This window comes from Pristis pectinata, chromosome 33 (assembly GCF_009764475.1).
Source record: "Pristis pectinata isolate sPriPec2 chromosome 33, sPriPec2.1.pri, whole genome shotgun sequence".
Classification (NCBI taxonomy): Eukaryota; Metazoa; Chordata; class Chondrichthyes; order Rhinopristiformes; family Pristidae; genus Pristis; species Pristis pectinata.
In genome coordinates this window covers 349,465-369,663 of record NC_067437.1, presented here as the reverse complement: position 1 = coordinate 369,663, position 20,199 = coordinate 349,465, and the positions used below count along the sequence as shown (strand labels likewise).

The following is a 20,199-nucleotide window of genomic DNA, read 5'->3' as shown; positions in this document are numbered from 1 at the left end:
CGCAGATTTGCTCACCCCATCCTTCATAAACATCAAATGCCTTTGAGCTCCTGGGAAACACCCAGCATCCCCCCTTGCCCCCCCACCCCATCCCCCTCCTTCCCCACTCCTTCCCCACTCCTTCTCCCTTCCCACTCCTTCCCTCCCTTCTCTCTCTCTCCCTCTTTCTCTCTTTCTCTCTCTCCAGATTGAAAACATTGCCACATAGAAAATAGAGAGTTGGAATAACTGTGAGTGAAGGTCAGAGGGATTGAGGTGTTCTGGTGCATGAATAACAGTGAGCTGGCAGGTCCAACAAGTAGTTAAGGCAGCAAATGGCACATTGATCTTTATTGAGAAGAGGTTGGAGTTCAAGAACAGGGAGGTTGTGCTCCAGTTGTACCGGGTGTTGGTGAGGCCACACCTGGAAATCCCTCTTGCCCCCCCTCCCTCTCCCTCTCCCTCTCCCTCTCCCCCCTCCCTCTCTCTCTCCCCCCTCCCTCTCTCTCTCCCCCCCCTCTCTCTCTCCCCCCTCCCTCTCTCTCTCTCTCCCTCCCTCTCTCTCTCTCTCCCTCTCTCTCCCCCTCCCTCTCTCTCCCACCTCCCTCTCCCCCTCTCCCCCTCTAGCCTCCACCACCATCTCCCCCTCCCCTCTCCCCCTCCCCTCTCCCCCTCCCTCTCTCCCCCTCCCTCTCTCCCCCTCCCTCTCTCCCCCTCCCTCTCTCCCCCTCCCTCTCTCCCCCTCCCTCTCTCCCCCTCCCTCTCTCCCCCTCCCTCTCTCCCCCTCCCTCTCTCCCCCTCCCTCCTCCCTCTCCCCTCCCTCCTCCCTCTCCCCTCCCTCCTCCCTCTCCCCTCCCTCCCCCCTCCCCTCCCTCTTCCTCTTCCTCCCCACTCCCTCTCGCCCCCCTTCCCCCCATCTTCCCCCTCCCTCACCCCCATCTTCCCCCCTTGCCCCCTCACCCCCCTCCCTCTCCGCCCTGTGTAAGCCTGTGCACGATCTCTAGAGCAATGTTTGCACAGTGTTTGCTGGGATGAAGGTTCTGAACCCGTGTCTCTCTCTCTCTTTCTCGGCTGCCCTTTGACCTGCCCGGACCATCCTGGGCTGCACGACCAGAACACGGGCAACGTCTGGGTGACCCACGAGGAGATGGAGTCCATGGCCGCAGCCACAAAGACGGTGAGTGTGAGCGCGGAGTTCCTCAGTGGTGGGGCCTTGGCCTTGCCAGGCTGACCAGGCTGAACCTGGGCTCTCGCTTTAACAATAACTTAGTTGTGGAATTATTACTGCAGTGGGGAAGGCCATTTGGCCCATCGAGACTGTGCCATCTCCTTGTGGGCAGAAACTTTTCCTGACACAGTCTCTGCCCCACCCCTCTTCCCAAAACTGAATGAGACTCTTTGCAAACTTGGCGATGTCTTTGTCTTTGAGCCCGGGATGAGTTTCAGGCCTCGCCTCTCCTCTGTCACTTGGACTGCCTGTTTCCACCCATACCTGACCTACCTCTCTCCTTCCTCAGTTCATTCAAAACTCTCAGCCACACCTTCCTTACCTCCAGATCTCACTGTCCTAGCACACTCCCAACCAGCTGAGCTCGTTCCACCCTCAGTAAACCTGGGGTCACCCAGCCCCTGATGCCCCTTGTCCTAAGGTGCGCTAGGTCTCTGTGCTCACTGTTGTGCACGGCTTCCCAGAAAAGTGATGCCTCAATGTTGTAAAAATATGTCACCCTCGTTCCCACATCCCTGTGTGATCTCGTCCTCTCTAACCCAATGAAATCTCTGTCCTCCCCGGGTTCTCTCGAACATCCCCGAGTTTAATCTTCAGCTAGCTGTTCCTGAAGCTCTGGAATTTGCTCCTTATGTGGATGGTTGATGGTTGGCACGGACTCGGTGGGCCAAAGGGCCTGTTGCCGTGCTGTGTCTCTGACTCTACACCGCTCCACCTGTTTCTTCTCCTTTAAGACATTCCTTAAAACCACCCATTTTATGAACTTTTGATCATCTGCCACGTTGGCTAGACATCATTATTCTCTTGATAACTACTGCTCTGAAGCACATCAGGGTGTTTCACTGTACTAAAGGCTCCAAGTAAGTGAGCATTGTTGTGATTTGAGATTTAACATTCCTGGCTCTCCATTGCTAACTGGAATACACCTGGTTCCTTGTTCTAAAACACCTGGGCATTGATGCTTTGTTCTCCCTCTCCTGATTTCTCTGTCTCTCTCTTACTGAAAAATAATACCTGTTATCCTATTCTCTCTCTTCGTCCTTCAGACCGTTCTGTAGCAGAATTCCCAGATCTAGAATCTTCAAATTTACGATATTCTTAAATGCCAGTAAAATTCGTATAATCCAGCCCCCAGTTGTTTGGAGATCCTGATATTCCCACATCAGGCTCACTCATTAGTCTGGAATGTGGGCTGGGAATGTGTCTCGAATTTGAATCTGGATAGTGAGCCAGGAATGTGTCCGGAGCTGGGATTGGGGTCAGGAACGTGGGTGGGTTGAGTGTTGGAGCCAGGGGTTCGGACTGTGGGCTGGGAGTGTGTCCGGAGCTGGGATTGGGGTCAGGAACATGAGTTGATTCAGAGCTGGAGCCAGGGGTTTGGAGTGCTTGTATATTTCCTGATCCTTTTGAATGCACTGGGTTCACTGAGGGAGTTATGGAACCACTGGGTAACGTGAAAAAGTGAAATAAAGTGTGTCGGAATATCAGTGGGAGTCACATCCAATAGTCCAGAAAATCTGCCATCTTGACACCACCAAGATGACTGCCCGTAAACAAAGAGATATAGATGGGTTAAACCATAGCCAAAGCTCTGGGAAATGGAAAATTCAGTGGGGAAATAAAATTGTCCATTTTGGCAGAAATTTTAAAAAAGCACATTATGTAAGTGGTGAGAGATTGTAGAATGACCAGGCACAGAATTCACAAAAGGCTAGTATGCAGGTTTAGCAAGTAATTAACAAATTATTGCAAGGGGAATTACAAAAATAGAGGATATACGGGGCATCGGTGAGACCCCATCTGGATACTGTACAGTGTTGGTCTCTCTCCTCAAGCCAGGATGTTAATGTTTTGGAACAAGTTCGAGTAAGGTTTACCAGAATAAAACCTGCAATGGGCAGGTTGTCTTATGAGAGGCAGGAGAAGCTAAGCTTGTATTCACCAGGATTCAGAAGAGTGAGAGGAGACTTGATTGAAAGATCATGAGGGATTTTGATTGGATGGAAGTGGAGAAGAGGTTGCTGTTGCTGAAAAATCTAGTACTGGGCATCGCTGTTTAAAACAAGAGGACACCTATTTAAGACAAAGACGAGGTGAAATGTTTTCTCTGATGGTGGTGAGGCCTTAGACCTCTCCCCTTATTGAGCAGTGGAAATAGAGTCTGCATGTTTTTAAGTGAGGTGTTTGATAAGCGAGGGGTGAAAGGTTACCGTGGGTAGACAAGAGTGCAGTGTTGAGGTCATGGTTGGATCGACCATGATGTTATTAAATGCTGGGGTAGGCTTGAGGGGCCAAGTGGCCGCCTCCTGTTTCTAAGTGGAAATGCTCATAAACTCCCAAATTATAGTTGCTGCTCCAGCCAGAAGTGGTGCCTTACTGTCTCCTACTGGTGGGAGAGTGGTGTTACACCCAGTACATTTACAAAGACAGTTTCCATGCTCAACGTGACCACTGAAGTTTAGAGTCATCGAGTCCAAGTTGTACAGCACAGAAACGGGCCCATGTGTCCTCCACACCTGTGCCCATCTACACTACTCCCACCTGCCCCCATGAGTTCTGTATCCTTCCACACCTTCCCTATTTAAGTGCCTGTCTAAATGCCTCTTAAACACAGTGACTGTATCTGATTCCGTCACCTCCTCTGGCAGTGAGTTCCAGATATCAACCACTCTCTGTCTGAAATCTCTTTCCCATCAAAGCTCCTCTGAAACCCCTTCCTCTCACCTTTAACCTATCCGACTACACTGTAGTCCATTGTCTGGAATTATAAAACAGCTGATCTTTGCTGTAACTCCTGGGGTGTATTTTTGCTGCAGTTTATTCAGCAATGCTGAATTTGGGACACAGTCAGACTGTATGCTCAGCAACTACAATACAAAGGGTTTAAAAGAAAAGGTATCGGTGGATTTGTGGATTTCTTGGGACTTGTTAAATTTACGTGTTACACCTTTAAGAGTTTGTAGAGGCTTGAAGGAAATTATTGAGGTTTTTAAAAGAGGAATCCCAAAGGGTCTGTTGAACAAAGTGGCCGTGTGGAGTGACACCCCAACAGGGGAAAAAGATTCTGTCGACAGAAATATTTTATAAAGAGAAAAACATCAGGCATGGAAAAGAAAGATTTGTTTTTTGATAGCACTTTTGGTTCATCAAACACTTTGCAGCCAATGAGATAATGTTTGAATCATAATCACTCTTCGTAGGAAGCACGTGCACAGCAGGACCTATTGTCCAAATAATCTGTTCATGTTGTTGGTTGAGGACTACGTCTTAGGCAATATATCATGGATAGATCTGCCTTGAACAAGCACCATGAGATGGTTCCTGTCCACATGAAGGAGCAGGTGGAGCCTTACCTGAAGAACATATGAAATAGGAGCACAGGAGGCCATTTGGCCCTTCAAGCCTGCTGTGTCATTCTTTAAAATCACAGCTGATCTTCAATCTCCACTGCATCTTCTGCACTATCCCCATTTCCCTGATTCCCTGAATATCCAGAAACCCTTTGATGTCTGTTTTGAATTAACTCGATGACTGAGCGTTCACATCCCCCAGGGAAGGGCATCCCAAAGATTCTTCTTACCTCAGTCCCAGTTGGCCATCACTTTTCAGACCTGTGACTCTAGAATCCTCAGACAGGGCCATTGTCCTCTCTGCATCCTGCTTCTGAGGCACTGTGAGAGTTTTGTAAGTGTAAATGAACTCAGCTGTCATTCTTCTGAAGAGTAGTGAATACAGATCTAGTCTCCTGACACGGCAACCCACCACCACCAGAACTTGCACATCCTCTGTGACAAACGTATCCTCTTTGTGTGATGAGACAAAACCGTACACAGTCGCAGGCAGCAAATGGAGGGACACGGACCATGTGCAGGCAGATCGGATCAGTTTAGATTGGCATCGTGTTCAGGGCACACGTGGTGGGCAAATTGTCCAAGTTGATTCCCTGCCTGTTACGTCAGAAGGAGGAGGGAAGGAGTAAGGGGAGGATCAGGGTGAGGGGGAAGAGAGGAGGGACAAGATCAGGGGGAGGGAGTAGGGAGGAGGGGCAGGATCAGAGGGCGGGGGAAGGGAGGAGGGGCAGGATCAGAGGGAGGGGGAAGGATGGAGGGGCAGGATCGGGAGAGTAGGGAGGAGGGGCAGGATTGGGCGGTAGGGAGGAGGGGCAGGATCGGGGGAGGGGGTAGGGAGGGGCGGCATGATCAGGGGAGGGGGTAGGGAGGAGGAAGGAAGGAGGATCATGGTAGGGGGAGGATCGGGAGAGGTCCTCAAGCCATCTCTGCCTCTCATCATGGTCATGGCACCTTCCCCAGTTCTAGTCTCCCTTCAACCCAGTTCCTGTGGTCTGTAGAGGGTGGCACTAACATTGCACTAACACTGTACTAACTGTTTTCTTACATCCTTTCACCCACTGCCTCACTAACCTTTAACCTGTCCGATGGTAGGAAGCCAAGGAAATCAGCTGGGACCAGGTGGGTTTGGTGTTTTTGTCTTCCATTTGTATCCAGTTTTAAGATGTTGTGGATGGGCCAGCAGTTGGCCAACTGCTAATGGGCCAGAAGCTGTTACTTGTGGAGGGAGCTGGTGGCAATCCTGTTGGCAATGCTTCAGGATTGCCCTGGAGCCCTCAAGGAATGGACCACAATTCCAGGATATCATTGGGAACCAACCCAGGAAATCAACCATTGGGGGAGTAAAAAATTGACCATTTTTGTTTCATAGACAAAAATGTCAACATGTGGGCGTTGGGGGAGCTGTTTGATTGACAGCCCATTAACGGATGGGTAGGTAGGGTCTCATATGGTGGACATGTGGAACCAAACAACGGTTGGGGGGGGGGGGGGTGGGTTTTGTAGGACAGGGCTATTGGATGAGGAGGGTCATGTGATTGAACCTCCAGGACCAAGTGCAAACAGAACTGGTGACCCAAGGTGGCAATGAGTCACAGGGTCCTGTGTTACAGGATGGCACAGGGAGCTACTGACACTGCCCGTCGTTATCCAGAGGGTGCCTGAAGCTGGAATGTTGTTTCACTGGAGAGGAAAGGAGATATTTGGAAACAGAATTCCTCACATTTATTCTGAGCATTTTTTTCTCTATTTGTTTTTAATCCAATAGGACTTCTAAATTACGTATTGGCTTCCATCGGCTGTAAGTGGTATTGCAGTGGTTAACCAACCAAATGCTTGAAAACGGGCCAACACCTTTATTCCCCTGCTGCTATGGAAACAATGGTCGCTGGCATTAGTCATCATGAGAAGTAGGTTAAAGTGGCTATTCAGTACAGAAGAGCCTTGCTGAATCTGTGACCACTTCCAGCCCCACAACCCTCGTCCAATTCTGCCTTGTTCATGCCTGATTGCCATCACTCTGCTATTGGCAGCTCCTTCAAATGGCAACATCCCAAGCTTTGGAATTCCCTCCCTGAAGTTTTTTCCCTTTGCAAAAGCATCTTCAAACCCGCTGACTGCTCTTTCCCAATATCTCCTTGTAGTTCCCAGTGTCAAATGTTTGATTCAGTTCCTCAGATGTTTCACCACGTAGCATTTGTTGAGGGGCTTCAGCTGATTCTTGGGGTTCTGTTGATCTTTGAACCCTGAGCAGACACTTTGACCTTGAGAGTTGCCCACTTCACGAGACTGTCTTTGTTATGCACCTTTAGATCTTGGCCCACGGAGACATGAATCATGAGTGGGTGGGGAATGACTGGCTTCCCAGCCTGGGACTACCGCAATACCGCAGTTACTTCATGGAGTCTCTGGTCGATGCCCGGATGTTGGATCACCTCACCAAGAAGGAATTGCGAGGCCAACTCAAGATGGTGGACAGTTTCCACAGGTACATAACTCTCAGCCGACCGTGCCCCAATGCTGCCTTCACACCTGCGCCTTCCCCTCAACGTGAACCTGGTGCTGTTTCACCAAGGGAAATGCCCCCACTGTACTACACGTGGCCAGGACACTCACTGGCCTCAACACTAACGTCACTCCAGCCAGTTATCAAAGGGTTCCTGTGGGATCTTGCTGTGTACAGCCCGCATCACAGCATACCTTGAAAAAAACCTTGGGGTTTCCTCATGTAAAAACAACAAATTTCACAACATAGGTCAGTGATACTAAACCTGATTCTATGATTCTATTCTATGTCCTGGAAGTGGATCATAGAAACATCCACACCAATGGAGTTCGTTGTGTCTTTCCTCGAAAAATCAGGAGCTGCCAAAAATCTCTGCTAATTTGTATCCAGATTTTTGGAAATCCACATACGTGGCATCTGGCTTACTCGTTAGTGCATCGTCCTCGTCGTCCATGGACCAAGTGCTTGTGCATCCACAGGCTTCCGAGATCAGCCGTGTGTGAGGGGTGGGTCCCGAGTGAGGGGAGCTGGAGTAAGGGTGGGGGTCATGAGTGAGGGGTGGGTCGCGAGTGAGGGTTGGGGACTGGAGTGAGGGGTGGGTCCGGAGTGAGGGGATAGCCGGAGTGAGGGTCGGGGGCTAGAGTGATGATGTGTGGGTCATGAGTGAGGAGTGGATCTGGAATGAGGAGGGAGCCAGAATGAGGGTTTCTACCATCACACTTCCAGGACATGAAGATGCTGAGGTGTGGGCTGCACACAGCAAGATCCCACAACAACCCTTAGATAATTGGCTGGAGTGACATTAGTCAGTGAGGTCAGTGAGGCTGAAACTCACTGGGACAGTTCCCCCTCCCCCTGATCTCACCGGGACAGTTCCCCCTCCCCCTGATCTCACCGGGACAGTTCCTGCTTCCCCTGATCTCACTGGGACAGTTCCCCCTCCCCCTGATCTCACCGGGACAGTTCCCCCTCCCCCTGATGTCACCGGGACAGTTCCCCCTCCCCCTGATGTCACCGGGACAGTTCCCCCTCCCCCTGATGTCACCGGGACAGTTCACCCTCCCCTAATCTCACCGGAACAGTTCACCCTCCCCTGATCTCACCTGGTTCACTGGAAGATTTATCACCAATGTGTAACATGCTCTGGAAATGTGCAGTGAAGTGTGTTTGGCTACAAATAGAAACAACATCCCACAGTCTGGAAACTCTGCCCATCTGACACCACACGGGTGTACAGATTACCAGAGTTATTACTACGTTGAGATCACTCCCACATCCCAGCCCTCGTTCCATGCCCACAGCTGACCAGATGTTCTCGTATGGGGAGGGTTGCAGCTTCCAAACCCCATGCAGGCGAGAGTTCTAGTCGTAGTGAAGAACTTGGCCCTTCATCATTCTGTGTCCTTGGAAGCTTCCTTTTGTGGAACTATTTCCTCCCTATTCACACCCTCCTGTCATGTGGTGAGCTAATCTACACACGGTGCCTCCGATGTCTTCTGTCCAGTGTTGCACACAGATGTAGCGCGACCTCCCCACTGCTGACGCGACCGTCTGGTCTCTGCCCGTGGAAGTCCCTCTGTTGCTGCTTCTCTTTAGGAACGTGGCCACTAATGCCGTTCTGTGCCTTGGCATCCTTACTGGCCACAGCCCGTACCCCCGGTCACTCCCCTCACTGACCGCAGCCCGTGCCCCCAGTCACTCGTCACTGAACCCAGCCCGTGCCCCCAGTCACTGAACCCAGCCCGTACCCCCGGTCACTCCCCTCACTGCCAGCAGACCGTGCCCCCAGTCACTGACCCCAGACTGTACCCCTGGACTCTCCTGTCACTGACCACAGCCCGTACCCCCGACCACTCCCCTCACTGACCCCAGCCCATGCCCCCGGTCACTCGTCACTGACCGCAGCCCATGCCCCCGGTCACTCGTCACTGACCGCAGCCCATGCCCCCGGTCACTCGTCACTGACCACGGCCAGTGTCCCCAATCACTGACCCCAGCCCATGCCCCTGGTCACTGACCCTAGCCCATACCCCCGGACTCTCCCCTCACTGACTGCAGCCCATGCCCCTGGTCACTCGTCACTGACCACAGCCCGTGCACTCCCAGGTCCCTCTCTGTTTGCATCATTATTTCAGCCCATTGTCACTCCACCCCCTGCCATCCTGATCCAAGAGTTTCTGTGTTGCAGGATCAGTCTCCACTATGGGATCATGTGTCTGAAGCGGCTCAACTATGACAAGAAGGAGCTGGAGAGTAAACGAGAGGGGAGCTTGACGCAGGTGAAGGGTAAGTGCTCGCTGACCAGCTGGTGCGTGGTCAGGGCGTCACCACACAGTCCAGGGATCTCCCGCCAAGGCAACGGGAGCAGAGTTTAGTGCTGTGGATTGGGTCATGGAATGTGGCACCTGATATTTGTTCTACTACCTGAAGTGTGGGGCGTTGACAAGACCGGGTACTGCCCTCCCCAGCGCCTGGAAAAATCCTCGCCTCTTGTGTGAAGAGGAAACAAAACATAATCTGTGTTTGCAGTACAATCTTAGCGCATCATGCAGCATGGAAACAGGCCCTTTGGCCCATCATGTCCGTGCTGAACGTCAAACCCATCCTCACATGCAATACAAATCCCATTTTTTATCCTCCCTACATTCTCATCGACTCGCCTAGATTCCACCACTCACCCACACGCTGGGGGCAATTTCCAACGACCAATTCACCCAGTAGATGTGCTCACCCCAGTGCCCTCTATAACAGGACATTCCCTAGTTTAGGCCCCACTCCATCTGGTCTTACCCCCTGACTGTGTGTGCTGTCTGTGTACACTGAAGCCAGTGCTCTCCACCTGTCCTCCACAGATGTGATGGTATGGACCAACGACCGGATGATGGCCTGGGTCCAGGCCATCGGGCTGAAGGAATACAGCAACAACCTGCAGGAGAGCGGGGTGCACGGTGCCCTAATCGCCTTGGACGACACCTTCGATCACAATGACATCGCTCTCTTGCTGCAGATCCCCATGCAGAACACACAGGTGCGACCTGTTGAGTGTCAATGACGGTGGGTGTGCTGAAACTTCTCTCTGGACGGTTATCAAAGGACCAAGCCACAGAAGGAGATGGTAGGGCAGGAGAGCGAGGGCGAGGTGACAGAGGTAGGTGTTGAGGAGAGGGAGGCAGCTCAACGCATGGTGGTCAATAAGGTAACTGCAGACTTCCCATGGTGGGCAGCCCAGCCTTCAACATGGGGGTTGGAGAGTGGTGGGGGAGGGAGGTAGTGCCAAACTTGGAAGTGGGCTGACCTTCCCCATCCCCACCCAGGGCTATCTGGGAACCTCCTACTGCAACACCTGGTGAAAAGTTGTCAGAGAACCTTTTCGATTGGTTGAAAAATTGTTAGGGATTTTGGGAGGTGTTGGGGTGAGTGGGAGGAAGGAAAGGGGAATGGACTGTCCCAAGGACCACAGGATAAATGGGGGAATACAGACAACGGTACACTGGGAATCACAGGTGGCTCCAGTATGACATTGCACTGCCGTTTGTCCATTGTCCAGTAATGGAATGGGACCTTGTGCGTGGACATCGTGCTCCAGTTACATCCCTGCCACAGGGAAGGGTTGGTGAGTTGGGAAAACTTTCAACTGGGCGATAAGTTAAGAGTGGACTCAAAAGAACATGGTCGTACCTGTGGAGGGAAGATCAGAGCAGCACAGAAGGAGAGCTGCTCCCTCTCCGTTCCAGTGGCCCGAGTTCAATCCTGACCTCCAGTGCTGTCTGTGTGGAGTTTGCACGCTCTCCCTGTGACCACATAGAATTCCCCAGGGTGCTCTGGTTTACTCCCACATCCCAAAATGGTGCTGGTTAGTTACAGCAAATTGCTCTGGAGTAGGTGTCGTGGGAGAATCAGGGTGGAGAGATTAGATTCCAAGCAAACTGCAAACTAGTAAAGGTTAGATGGGCTGAGTAGTCTCCCATGTCATCAGAGAATATAAGAAGTATCAGATTGGGCTGGGTAGTTGAGAGTCAGTAAAGGCAGTTTGAATGGTGCAGGGTAGTAGATCAAAAGACTTGGTTATAAACATTGAAGACCTTGATTCCGGTAGTGTTCTGATTGTGGAGTTGGTTGTCAAGAGTTTATGGGAACTTACTAAGAGTTTACTAAGAGTTATGGGAACCCACATCACAAGAACCCAGGCAGCTGAAGGCATAGTCGCCAAGGGTGCAGCAGTTTAATGTCTGGCTGAACTTGTGATGACCTTCAAAGCGATGTTCACATCTTGAAAAGAATTGTACCTTTTTACAAAAAAGAAATTTTCCATCTATTCAAGATAAATTGTTCGTCTCATAAAACTGAAGGCAAAGGCATGATTCTGGAAATGGGAAGTAAAAACTGAAGATGCTGGAAATAGAATCAGGTCAGATTCTCTGGAGAGAGAAATCAGGTTAATGTTTTTAGGTTGAATACCTTTCACCTGATAGTCATTGAAGGTCTTGACCCTGAAACCTTGGCTGTATTTCTCCCTCCACGTCATGTGTTAGTGAAGTAAAGGACCCTCCACTTCACAGTCATTTGAAGCAGAAGATTGGGGTTTGAGGTGTTCTTGGAGCTTCCTGTGAAGGTACCGAAGATACCAGTGATACTGTTTTCTGTCTCCACAGGCTCGTCAGATACTGGAAAATGAATTCAACAATCTCTTGCTTCAAGGAACTGACAGACGACACGAAGAGGTCGGTGCAAACTCTGCTGATCGGTCAGTCACTGATTTAGAAGGTTGGATAGTGGGAACAGGACCTGGAAGGAGGTGAAAGCACAAAGCAGTGGGCTTGAGGCCAGGATTGGGATTTGTTTTAGGTACCTGACATTGCCTTCATCCTGATGACCACTTTGTATGTGGCTGCATCAAGCTGTACATAGGACTGAGGTACACCAACACCAAGTGTGCCGAGGTTCTACCTGTCCCCAGTGTGCTCTGACCTTGTCTACCTTACTACACCACCTGCCCTTCATAGAAACACTTCCACAGAAAAGTACTATTGACCACAAGTCCATCAGGCAGTGGTCAGCACAGAATCTTCAGTGGGAGCAGGACATGATGGATCCTGTGGGATGATTTCCCAAAAGACTGTCAAAGTCATTTGGCAGAATGCCTCATTGCCAGAATTCACAGACAAGATCTTGCCTGGGTGACAGTGAGAGGCTCCCCATTACATTCCTAATGCACGGTGAAGAACAGTCCAACTGCACGCTGCCCTCAAGGAGGCATTGGAATTGGTTTTTTGTTGTCACTTGTACTGAGGTACAGTGAAAAACTTGTCTTGCATACCGTTCATACAGATTAATTCATTACATAGTGCACTGAGGTAGTACAGGGTAAAAACAATAACAGAATACAGAGTAAAGTGTCACAGCTACAGGGAAGTGCATTGCAAGTAGACAATAAGGTGCAAGGTTAAACAAGGTAGATTGTGAGGTCAAGAGTCCATCTCATCATATAAGGGAACCAACCATTCAATAGTCTTATCACCGTGGGATAGAAGCTGTTCTTGAGCCTGGTGGTACATGCCCTCAGGCTCCTGAATCTTCTGCCTGATGGGAGAGGAGAGAAGAGAGAATGATCCGGGTGCGTGGGGTCCTTGATTATGCTGGCTGCTTCACCAAGGCAGCAAGAGGTATGTACAGAATCCAAGGAGGGGAGGCTGGTTTCCATGATGCACTGGGCTATGTCCACAACTCTCTGCAGTTTCTTGTGGTCCCAGGCAGAGCAGTTGCCATATCAAGCTGTGATGCATCCAGATCAGATGCTTTCTATGGTGCATCGATAAAAATCGGTGAGTGCCAAAGGGGACATGCCAAATTTCTTTGGCCTCCTAAGGAACTAGAGGCGCTGGTGAGCTACTTTAGGTTGCAGTACGGATGAGACAGTTGTCCACCTCCTTGTGGGTGGGCATTTGTCGAGGAACTTTTCCAAAGGATGAGGTGGTCTTTGTCGAGGTTCACCCCAAGAAACTGGACTCTGATCTACGGGATGTTCTCAGTGGAACACACTGAAACAAGCATCGACTGGTGCTGGAAGATCATCGACTCAGTGAAAGACACACTGTGGTCTGTCCGAAACATGTTGGTCTTCTTGGTGTAGGAGATGTCCGTAAGTGAATGCTGCCGACTGGCACATTCCAGGATGCAGGAATGCTGAAGCTCAGTGTAGCCAATGCCAAGGCTCTGTAGGGTTGGACCACAGTCTAGGGACCTGCTGTCACTGGACACTGAGAGTCTGGGCCCTGGGTAACAGACTCTCACACATTTCATGGATATATTGTTTAAGGAGGGAATGTATTGATGATACAATGGATGTAAAGCAAAATGTGTACTGATTGCATTTATTGTATATATTATGAATAAAGTAGATTTTGGAAAAGAAAGTTAAGTAGGCAGCACAGGGGTGCACTTGGTAGAGACTCTGCCTCACAGCTCCAGTGACCCAAGTTCAATCCCGACTTCTGGTGCTGTGTGTGGAGTTTGCACGTTCTCCCTGTGACTGTGTGGGTTTCCCCTGTGTGTTCCGATTTCCTCCCACATCCCAAAGATGTGCAGGTTGGTAGGTTAACTGGCTGCTATAAATTGTCCCTAGTCTGTGGGTGAGTGGTCGAATCTGGGGGGAAGTTGATGCGGCGAGGATAAACTAAGATTAGTATTTGGGTTGGTGGTCGGGTAGACTCGGTGTGCTGAAGGCAAACCCTTCTTATAGAAATCACTTTAAGTGGGTAACTGACTGATGAGGAGAAGGGTCAGGCTTTGGTTTTAACGGTGATACCTCACAAATCATCTTGGGGAAAAGGGTTTTTGAATGTCAGGACCTCAAACCCAGCAGAAACCTCCAGGTCTATTGACCACCCTTCTGGAAGCTTCTGTGACCCGGACTGCTGACACCAGGCACCTTGAAGCACTGGAGAGACACCACCAACGCTGGTGTCCTCCCAGTCCACCGGCAGCATTAGCGATGTCCTCTCTCAGGCCGAGGCCTTCATTATGCTCATGGTCATGGCGAGAATGTGCAAACTCCACACAGACAGCAGCGGAGGTCGGGATTGAACCCGGGTCACTGGATCTGTGAGGGAACAGCTATACCTGCTGCACCCGGTGACGCAGTGTCCTCCCCTTCCCCTCTGACCATTTCCAGGGCGATGCCAAGAACTTCAGCCGAGCCCCCTCATGGCGCAAGCGGTTTCGGGCGAAGGAGATGCGGGATGTGACCTCGGACACATCGGAGACGCTCCCCGCCAACTTCCGGGTGACCGCAGCAGCCATTACCTCACAGAGCGTGCAGCTGCGAAAGGTGCAAGCAGACAGTAAGTGAGGAGATCACTGACCTGAAAACTTTAACCCTGCTTTTTTCTCCACAGATGCTGATTGACCCGTTGAGCATTCCCAGGTTTCTCTGTTTTATTTTGGATTTCCAGCGTCTGCAGTATTTTACTTTGGACTACCAAGATTGATGAGACAGGGGTTGGAAAGTGATAGACACAGAGGAGACTGACCAATCAGGAGAATGCAGTAGTTTGTGCTGGAAGCGCTACAGGAATGTAACAAATAGAAGCAAGAGGAGGCCATTCGGCCCCTTGACGTGCTGCACCATTCAGTGAGATCGTGGCTGACCTTTTATTGCCGTGCCACTTTCTTACACTAACTCCGTAGCCCTCGAATCCTTAAATATCCAAACAAGATACTGTGTGAGTCGGTGGTCACACCGCAGAACCCAGATTGTAGCTCGTTAGTGATGTTGGGTGAGGGCTATGAACTGGTTTAACACCACATGCACCTCCAGCAGTGTAACATATCAGCATCGGGCGTGCCTGCTGTGTTTATCTGGAGTGGGGCTCGAACCCACCTCCGGCCACTCTCACTGAACTGGGACTGAGGAGAGGCATTAGTAGCAGAGAAGGCCACAGAGGAGCAGTGGCGAGAGCAGTGGACACAGATCCCAAAAGGTGGCAGCACATGGTTAAGGTGATGAAGAATGTATTCAGGGTGCTGGTCTCCGTTAGAGTACAGCCACAGAGAGGTCATAGTGCAACATTCTAAACTTTGGTCAGGCCACAGCTAGAATATTGCGTGCAGTTCTGGTCACCACACTGTAGGAAGGAGATGGTTGCACTGGAGAGGGTGCAGGGGAGGTTCACCAGGATATTGCTTGGGATGGAGCAGTTCAGTTAAGAGAGGCTAGAGAGGCTGGGTCCGTTCTCCTTGAATCAGAGGAGGCTCAGGGAGTTAGGAATAGATTGGGTGGACAGTAAGAAGATTTTCTCCATTACAGAGATGTCTAAAGCCAGAAGGCATCAGTTTAAGATGAGGGCATTAAGGTTTAGAGGGGATCTGAGGAAGAATATTTTCACTCAGAGGATGGTTGGAATCGGGAACACACTGCCTGAGGGAGTGGTGGAGGCAGAGTATCACAACAGAAGTATCTGGGCACATATTTGAATTGTCCAAGGCAGAGAAGGCTAAGAACCAAATGCTGGCAAATGGGGCTAGTGTGGATGGGTACTTGATGGTCAGCATGGACGTGGTGGGCCGAAGGGTCTGCTTCCATGTTCAGTGACTCTAGGGATACCAACAGTGAAATGGAGGGACATCAGACGATGCTGATCTTCACTGAATTAATGCTGTGTCTTTCCCAGGAACTCAAGCAATTATTTCTCATTTGGTTAGGTACCGCCTCAGGGACTCCGCGGGCCGACACCCCATCAATCCGGACATATTCGTGCTAGCAACACTCAGCAGGTGAGTGCACACTGTGAGTCCAACCATGGGGGGGGGGGGGGGGGGGGCCATGTGTGAGGGCCTGTGTATGATGGATCATGTGTGAGGGCCAGCGTATGACAGATCGTGTGTGACGGATCGTGTGTGAGGGGCCGTGAGTGACGGCTGTGTGTGAGGGGCCGTGAGTGACGGCTGTGTGTGAGGGGCCGTGTGTGACAGATCATGTGTGAGGCCCTGTGTGTGGGGGCTGTGTGTGACGGATCATGTGTGACAGGAGTTTGCAGTTACTGAATCGACGGGACACAAGTTGAATGGGTGGTGCTTTCACTCTGCATTTTACTTTCCCTTGGGCACAAGGAAGACCATAAAACCCTGAAGCTCACTGTACCAAAGTGAAGGAAGTTCCTCACTGCTTTGAGCAAAGAGCCAACAATATCCCAGTATCCTGGCACAGGGTGTAGCTGGTGGAGTCGCTGCCTCACAGCTCCAGAAATCCAGGTTCGATCCTGACCTCCTGCGCTGTCTGTGTGGAGTTTGCACATTCCCCCTGTGGCTGTGTGGGTTTCCCTCTGGTGCTCCAGTTTCCTCCCACATCCGTGTGGGTTGGTAGGTTGGAAAACAAACAAAACTGCAGATGCTGGAATGAGAAACAAAAACAGAAAATGTTGAAGAATTCAGTCATGCAGCACCAGTGGACAGCAAATCAGTCAGGGAACCTTCCTGAAACTGTATCCCCTCCACTCCTCTGTAAGTTCACCCATCCCTGTCCCTGGAATATCCACCAGCCTCCCATCCCTGCGCCCTCCAAATCTGGCCTCTTGGTCATCCCCATGTTTCATCACTGACCCTTGTTGCCGTGCTATAGCTTCTGAATTCCCTCCCTAACCCAACTCTTCGACCAAATTTATGGACACTCATCCCAGTGCAGTAATTCCTCCATTTGTGGAATGGTTGCATTCCTGGGAAACCTGGGAAATTTTGTAAGTGGAAAAGATTGGGCAAAATGCATTATGGATACACTGGTTCAGTGTCTCCCTGCCTGCAGAGTGTGTTATTCCCTCTGTACTAATGACAAGCAGCTTGGTAGAGTGAAGACGCACACATACACCAAAGGGTTGATGGTGAGCATTCCTGAATCAGCAGATGATGAGGGATTACTGTATCTCCTCACGTGGGTCAGTGTCAGGGTCAGTGAAGCTCCCGAATAGAGCTGCTGCCACATTCTGACAGCCCAGTTCAATCCTAACCTCGTGCTCTCTGTGTGGAGTTTGCACGTTCTCTAAGTTTCCCCTGAGTGCTCCGGTTTCTTCCCACGTCAGGAAGACGTGCAGGTCGCAGGGTTAATTGGCTGCTGTAACTAGAGTGCAGAGGAATCTGGGGGGAATTAAATGGGATAGGTGGTCAGCACAGACTCGATGGGCCGTTTCGTGCTGTATGGGGTCTGACCCTGTGTAACTTGTTCCTCCGCAGATTCCGAGAGTGTTGGGTTGAGCAACTGTTGGGGTGTGCACCGTGACAGGAAGGAGCAAAGAGCAAGCAAAACTCATCCGACTGTTAAGAGCAAAAGACTTTCTTCGCGTCCAGGAAGAGCAGGCGAGAGCCCAGAGAGACTCTGAACTAACTATTGCGACGCTACCTTGTTTTTTGTTCTCCTGTTACTCTGTGGGTTCTAGGTCTGAGGTCGGAGCCCCTGCTGTGCAGAACCTGTCTGGCTCGGTCTGTCGGTTGGCAGGGTGCACGTTTATGGAGAAGGTCCACACCAGTTTAAAGTGTCATTCGGTTCATTTTGGTTCGGGATGTAAATAGAATGACCCCCCTCCTATAGTCCCTCTCAGAGGCTGGGGTTTTATTTGTGTGAGTGTGAATTTCAAAGGCGTTCATGCTGAAGACTTTGAGCAGTTTTCTTTAATCCCGTTGCCTGCCCTGAGCATTCAGAATTGGACTGGTCTCCCCCCACCCCCCAACCCCCACCACGGTACCCAGAGTCAAAGCCCACCCCATCGCCCCACTGTTACAGTTCAACACAGCGACTGGATCCAGACTGTGGGTCTTTGACAGCATTCTGTGACGAACAGGCTCGAGGGGGACACAAGGTGACAGCAACTAGGTGGAGAGTGGGTCTTTTATATTGTTGCTTTACCTGTTCAAAGACTGATGGTACAGCGCGGAGCTTTACTCTGGATCTAACTCCTGCTGTTCCTGACCTGAGAGTGTGTGACAGGACAGCGCGGAGGGAGCTTTACTCTGGATCTAACCTGTGCTGTCTCTGCCTTGGGATTGTTCGATGGGATGGTGTAGAGGAAGCTTTACTCTATACCTAATCTTCGCTGTTCCGGCCTCCCTCTCCTTCACTCAGACGTCTCCTCTCTGAGTGCTGGTTCCCTGGAGCAGGAGGGTTGGAAGGTTGAAGGATTGGGAGTGGCAGGCAGGTTGTGACCACGGTGCTGATGAAGGCTCCTGGAGAGAGAGAGGTTGCTGTGGCTCTGTGGAGTTCAAGGTGCTAAAATCTGTAGGGACTGGACTGAGGTATAGAAACTTGCTGCTACTTGGGGCTTGGACAGATGCCTCTTACCCACTGTGGCCCACTCCTGCCCCTCCCCCTTCTGTGGGCAGAAACTGCTGCCTTGCCCCACAACTCAAGCCCTGCTCCCAGGTTCAGATTAAATTGGCTACGGGATATTTTTGAGGCCCTGTTGCTCACTGGTTTACTTTTAATACCTCGCCCCCACTCCTCACCAGTGCTGTGTGGAGCTGAACCTTGGTTTCATTTATATCGATACTGAGCATGTGTGTATCTCAAGGACTCTTGCTTTTAATGAAGTTTTGTTTCCAGAGCACAGGAACATATTAATGGTCCTTTTGTCTGAGGGGTGGGGAGGGTTCCCTCAGGTGCACCGCTCTGGGGCTGTCGAGAAGCAGAGAGCACAGCCTGGTCACTGAATCAGAAGCCGGCTGTCCCCATGGTCAGTGGCTGGCACTCTCCGGGATCATCCTGTGCATTCCCAGTGGGACCAGACCTGTGAGGACCTGGACTGCAGCAAAACCAGGACTTCTCTTCTTGCTGGAAATCTGAACCGACCTGAAAATTCCAGGGCAACAGCAGAGGGAATCCTCCCTCTCCACGCTCGGAGCTCCCGCTCCCTATTCCAGACCCCTCCCTCCTCACCGCCCCTCGAGCCCCTCTAATACCCCTCCCCTCCCCTCCCCTCCCTCTACCCCTCAGCACCATCTGATGTTGGAACCGGCACTAACCTAAGGGAGTCCTTGTGTGAAATATGGTCAGTTTAATTCTTGTTGTAAATGTAAATTAAGCTTTGCTGTTAACGCATTGAATGGTTTTAAACCTTCAGTGTTTCCTTTTTGTAAATGGACAATTACTGTATTTATTTAACTCGTGTAATGTTCTGTCATTGTTCTGGAACATTCTTTGACTATTTTTGTTAATTTTTACTCTTTACTTCAAATGAGGAAAAGACTCTCCCTTTTTATATATCATCCCAACGCACTTCATTGTCCCGTCTATTTTTTATTTAATTTATTTGTGCCACGCGCGTTTCCAGGTGAGTGAAATTGTATTTAATGTATTTACATAAAGGTCTGTGTCAAAACTTCCACCTGTTAGCTTTATTGATAAGCCTGGGTCCAAATCCAAATTTAATTGCAATATTCCAGAGCTGTCCAAACACTGCAGCTGTTCCAGAGGCAAATCACTCACCCATCGACCAGTGCCCAATTAGCCAACACCCAGTGTCCAATGTTCTGGTGTTCCAGTATCCAGTTTCAGTATCAAATATCTCAGTGGTCAGTGTCCCAGAAGTAATGCTCAGTGTCCAGTTCCCCCAACAGTCTCCCAATCTGATTTCTTACCAGGTAATGCCCAGTGTCCTGTGGTCAGTCTCCAGTCACTGTGGTCTGTGTGCAGTATCTCAGTGGTCACTGCCTGGTCTCCCATTTGTAATGTCCAGTCTCCCAATGGCCAATGTCCCAGTGGTCTGGGTACAGTATCTCACTGGTCAGTGACCAGTGTCCCAGTGTTTGTGTCTCAGCGTTCCCAATTTTGGGTTTTGGTCTTTGCTTGGACACTGCTGAGACTTGTTGTCCGGTTGACACCCTATCCATTCTCCTTGCCTCCATTTGCAATTGCATGACAAGCAGCAGAAACCTAAAACTAGTTGAATAATTTGTCAACTGAGATATCACATCCACGGACTGTTTCACCTCCATCACAAGCAGCGGAACTGCATTAAGCTAACTCTGCGTCCAGGGATAAATAAACCCACTGAGTCTGGTGCTTCACCTGCTGACGCCCTCGATACTGTTGAATTTCACATTTATTCATTGCCTCTGCGTATTAACAAGCACTCACGATCCTCTCTTAGAAGGTGCTC

The 20,199-nt window shown here is 50.5% G+C and overlaps 1 protein-coding gene across 4 annotated transcripts in view; it reads left to right on the top strand.

The window, feature by feature from the left end:
• ppfia3 (PTPRF interacting protein alpha 3) overlaps window positions 1-19,425 on the top strand; it is a 106,207-nt gene extending 86,782 nt beyond the window's left edge. For 3 of the 4 annotated variants that reach the window (XM_052042904.1, XM_052042906.1, XM_052042907.1), the window contains 9 exons: window positions 1,094-1,156; window positions 5,650-5,676; window positions 6,867-7,042; window positions 9,249-9,346; window positions 9,913-10,088; window positions 11,713-11,781; window positions 14,232-14,400; window positions 15,761-15,832; window positions 17,282-19,425. In XM_052042904.1, coding sequence (XP_051898864.1) covers window positions 1,094-1,156; window positions 5,650-5,676; window positions 6,867-7,042; window positions 9,249-9,346; window positions 9,913-10,088; window positions 11,713-11,781; window positions 14,232-14,400; window positions 15,761-15,819 — 837 coding nt within the window. In that variant the 3' untranslated portion in view covers window positions 15,820-15,832; window positions 17,282-19,425. The remainder of the gene's footprint in view (window positions 1-1,093; window positions 1,157-5,649; window positions 5,677-6,866; window positions 7,043-9,248; window positions 9,347-9,912; window positions 10,089-11,712; window positions 11,782-14,231; window positions 14,401-15,760; window positions 15,833-17,281) is intronic. The other variant, XM_052042905.1, reaches the window with a different exon arrangement.
• Window positions 19,426-20,199: the final 774 nt, after the last annotated feature.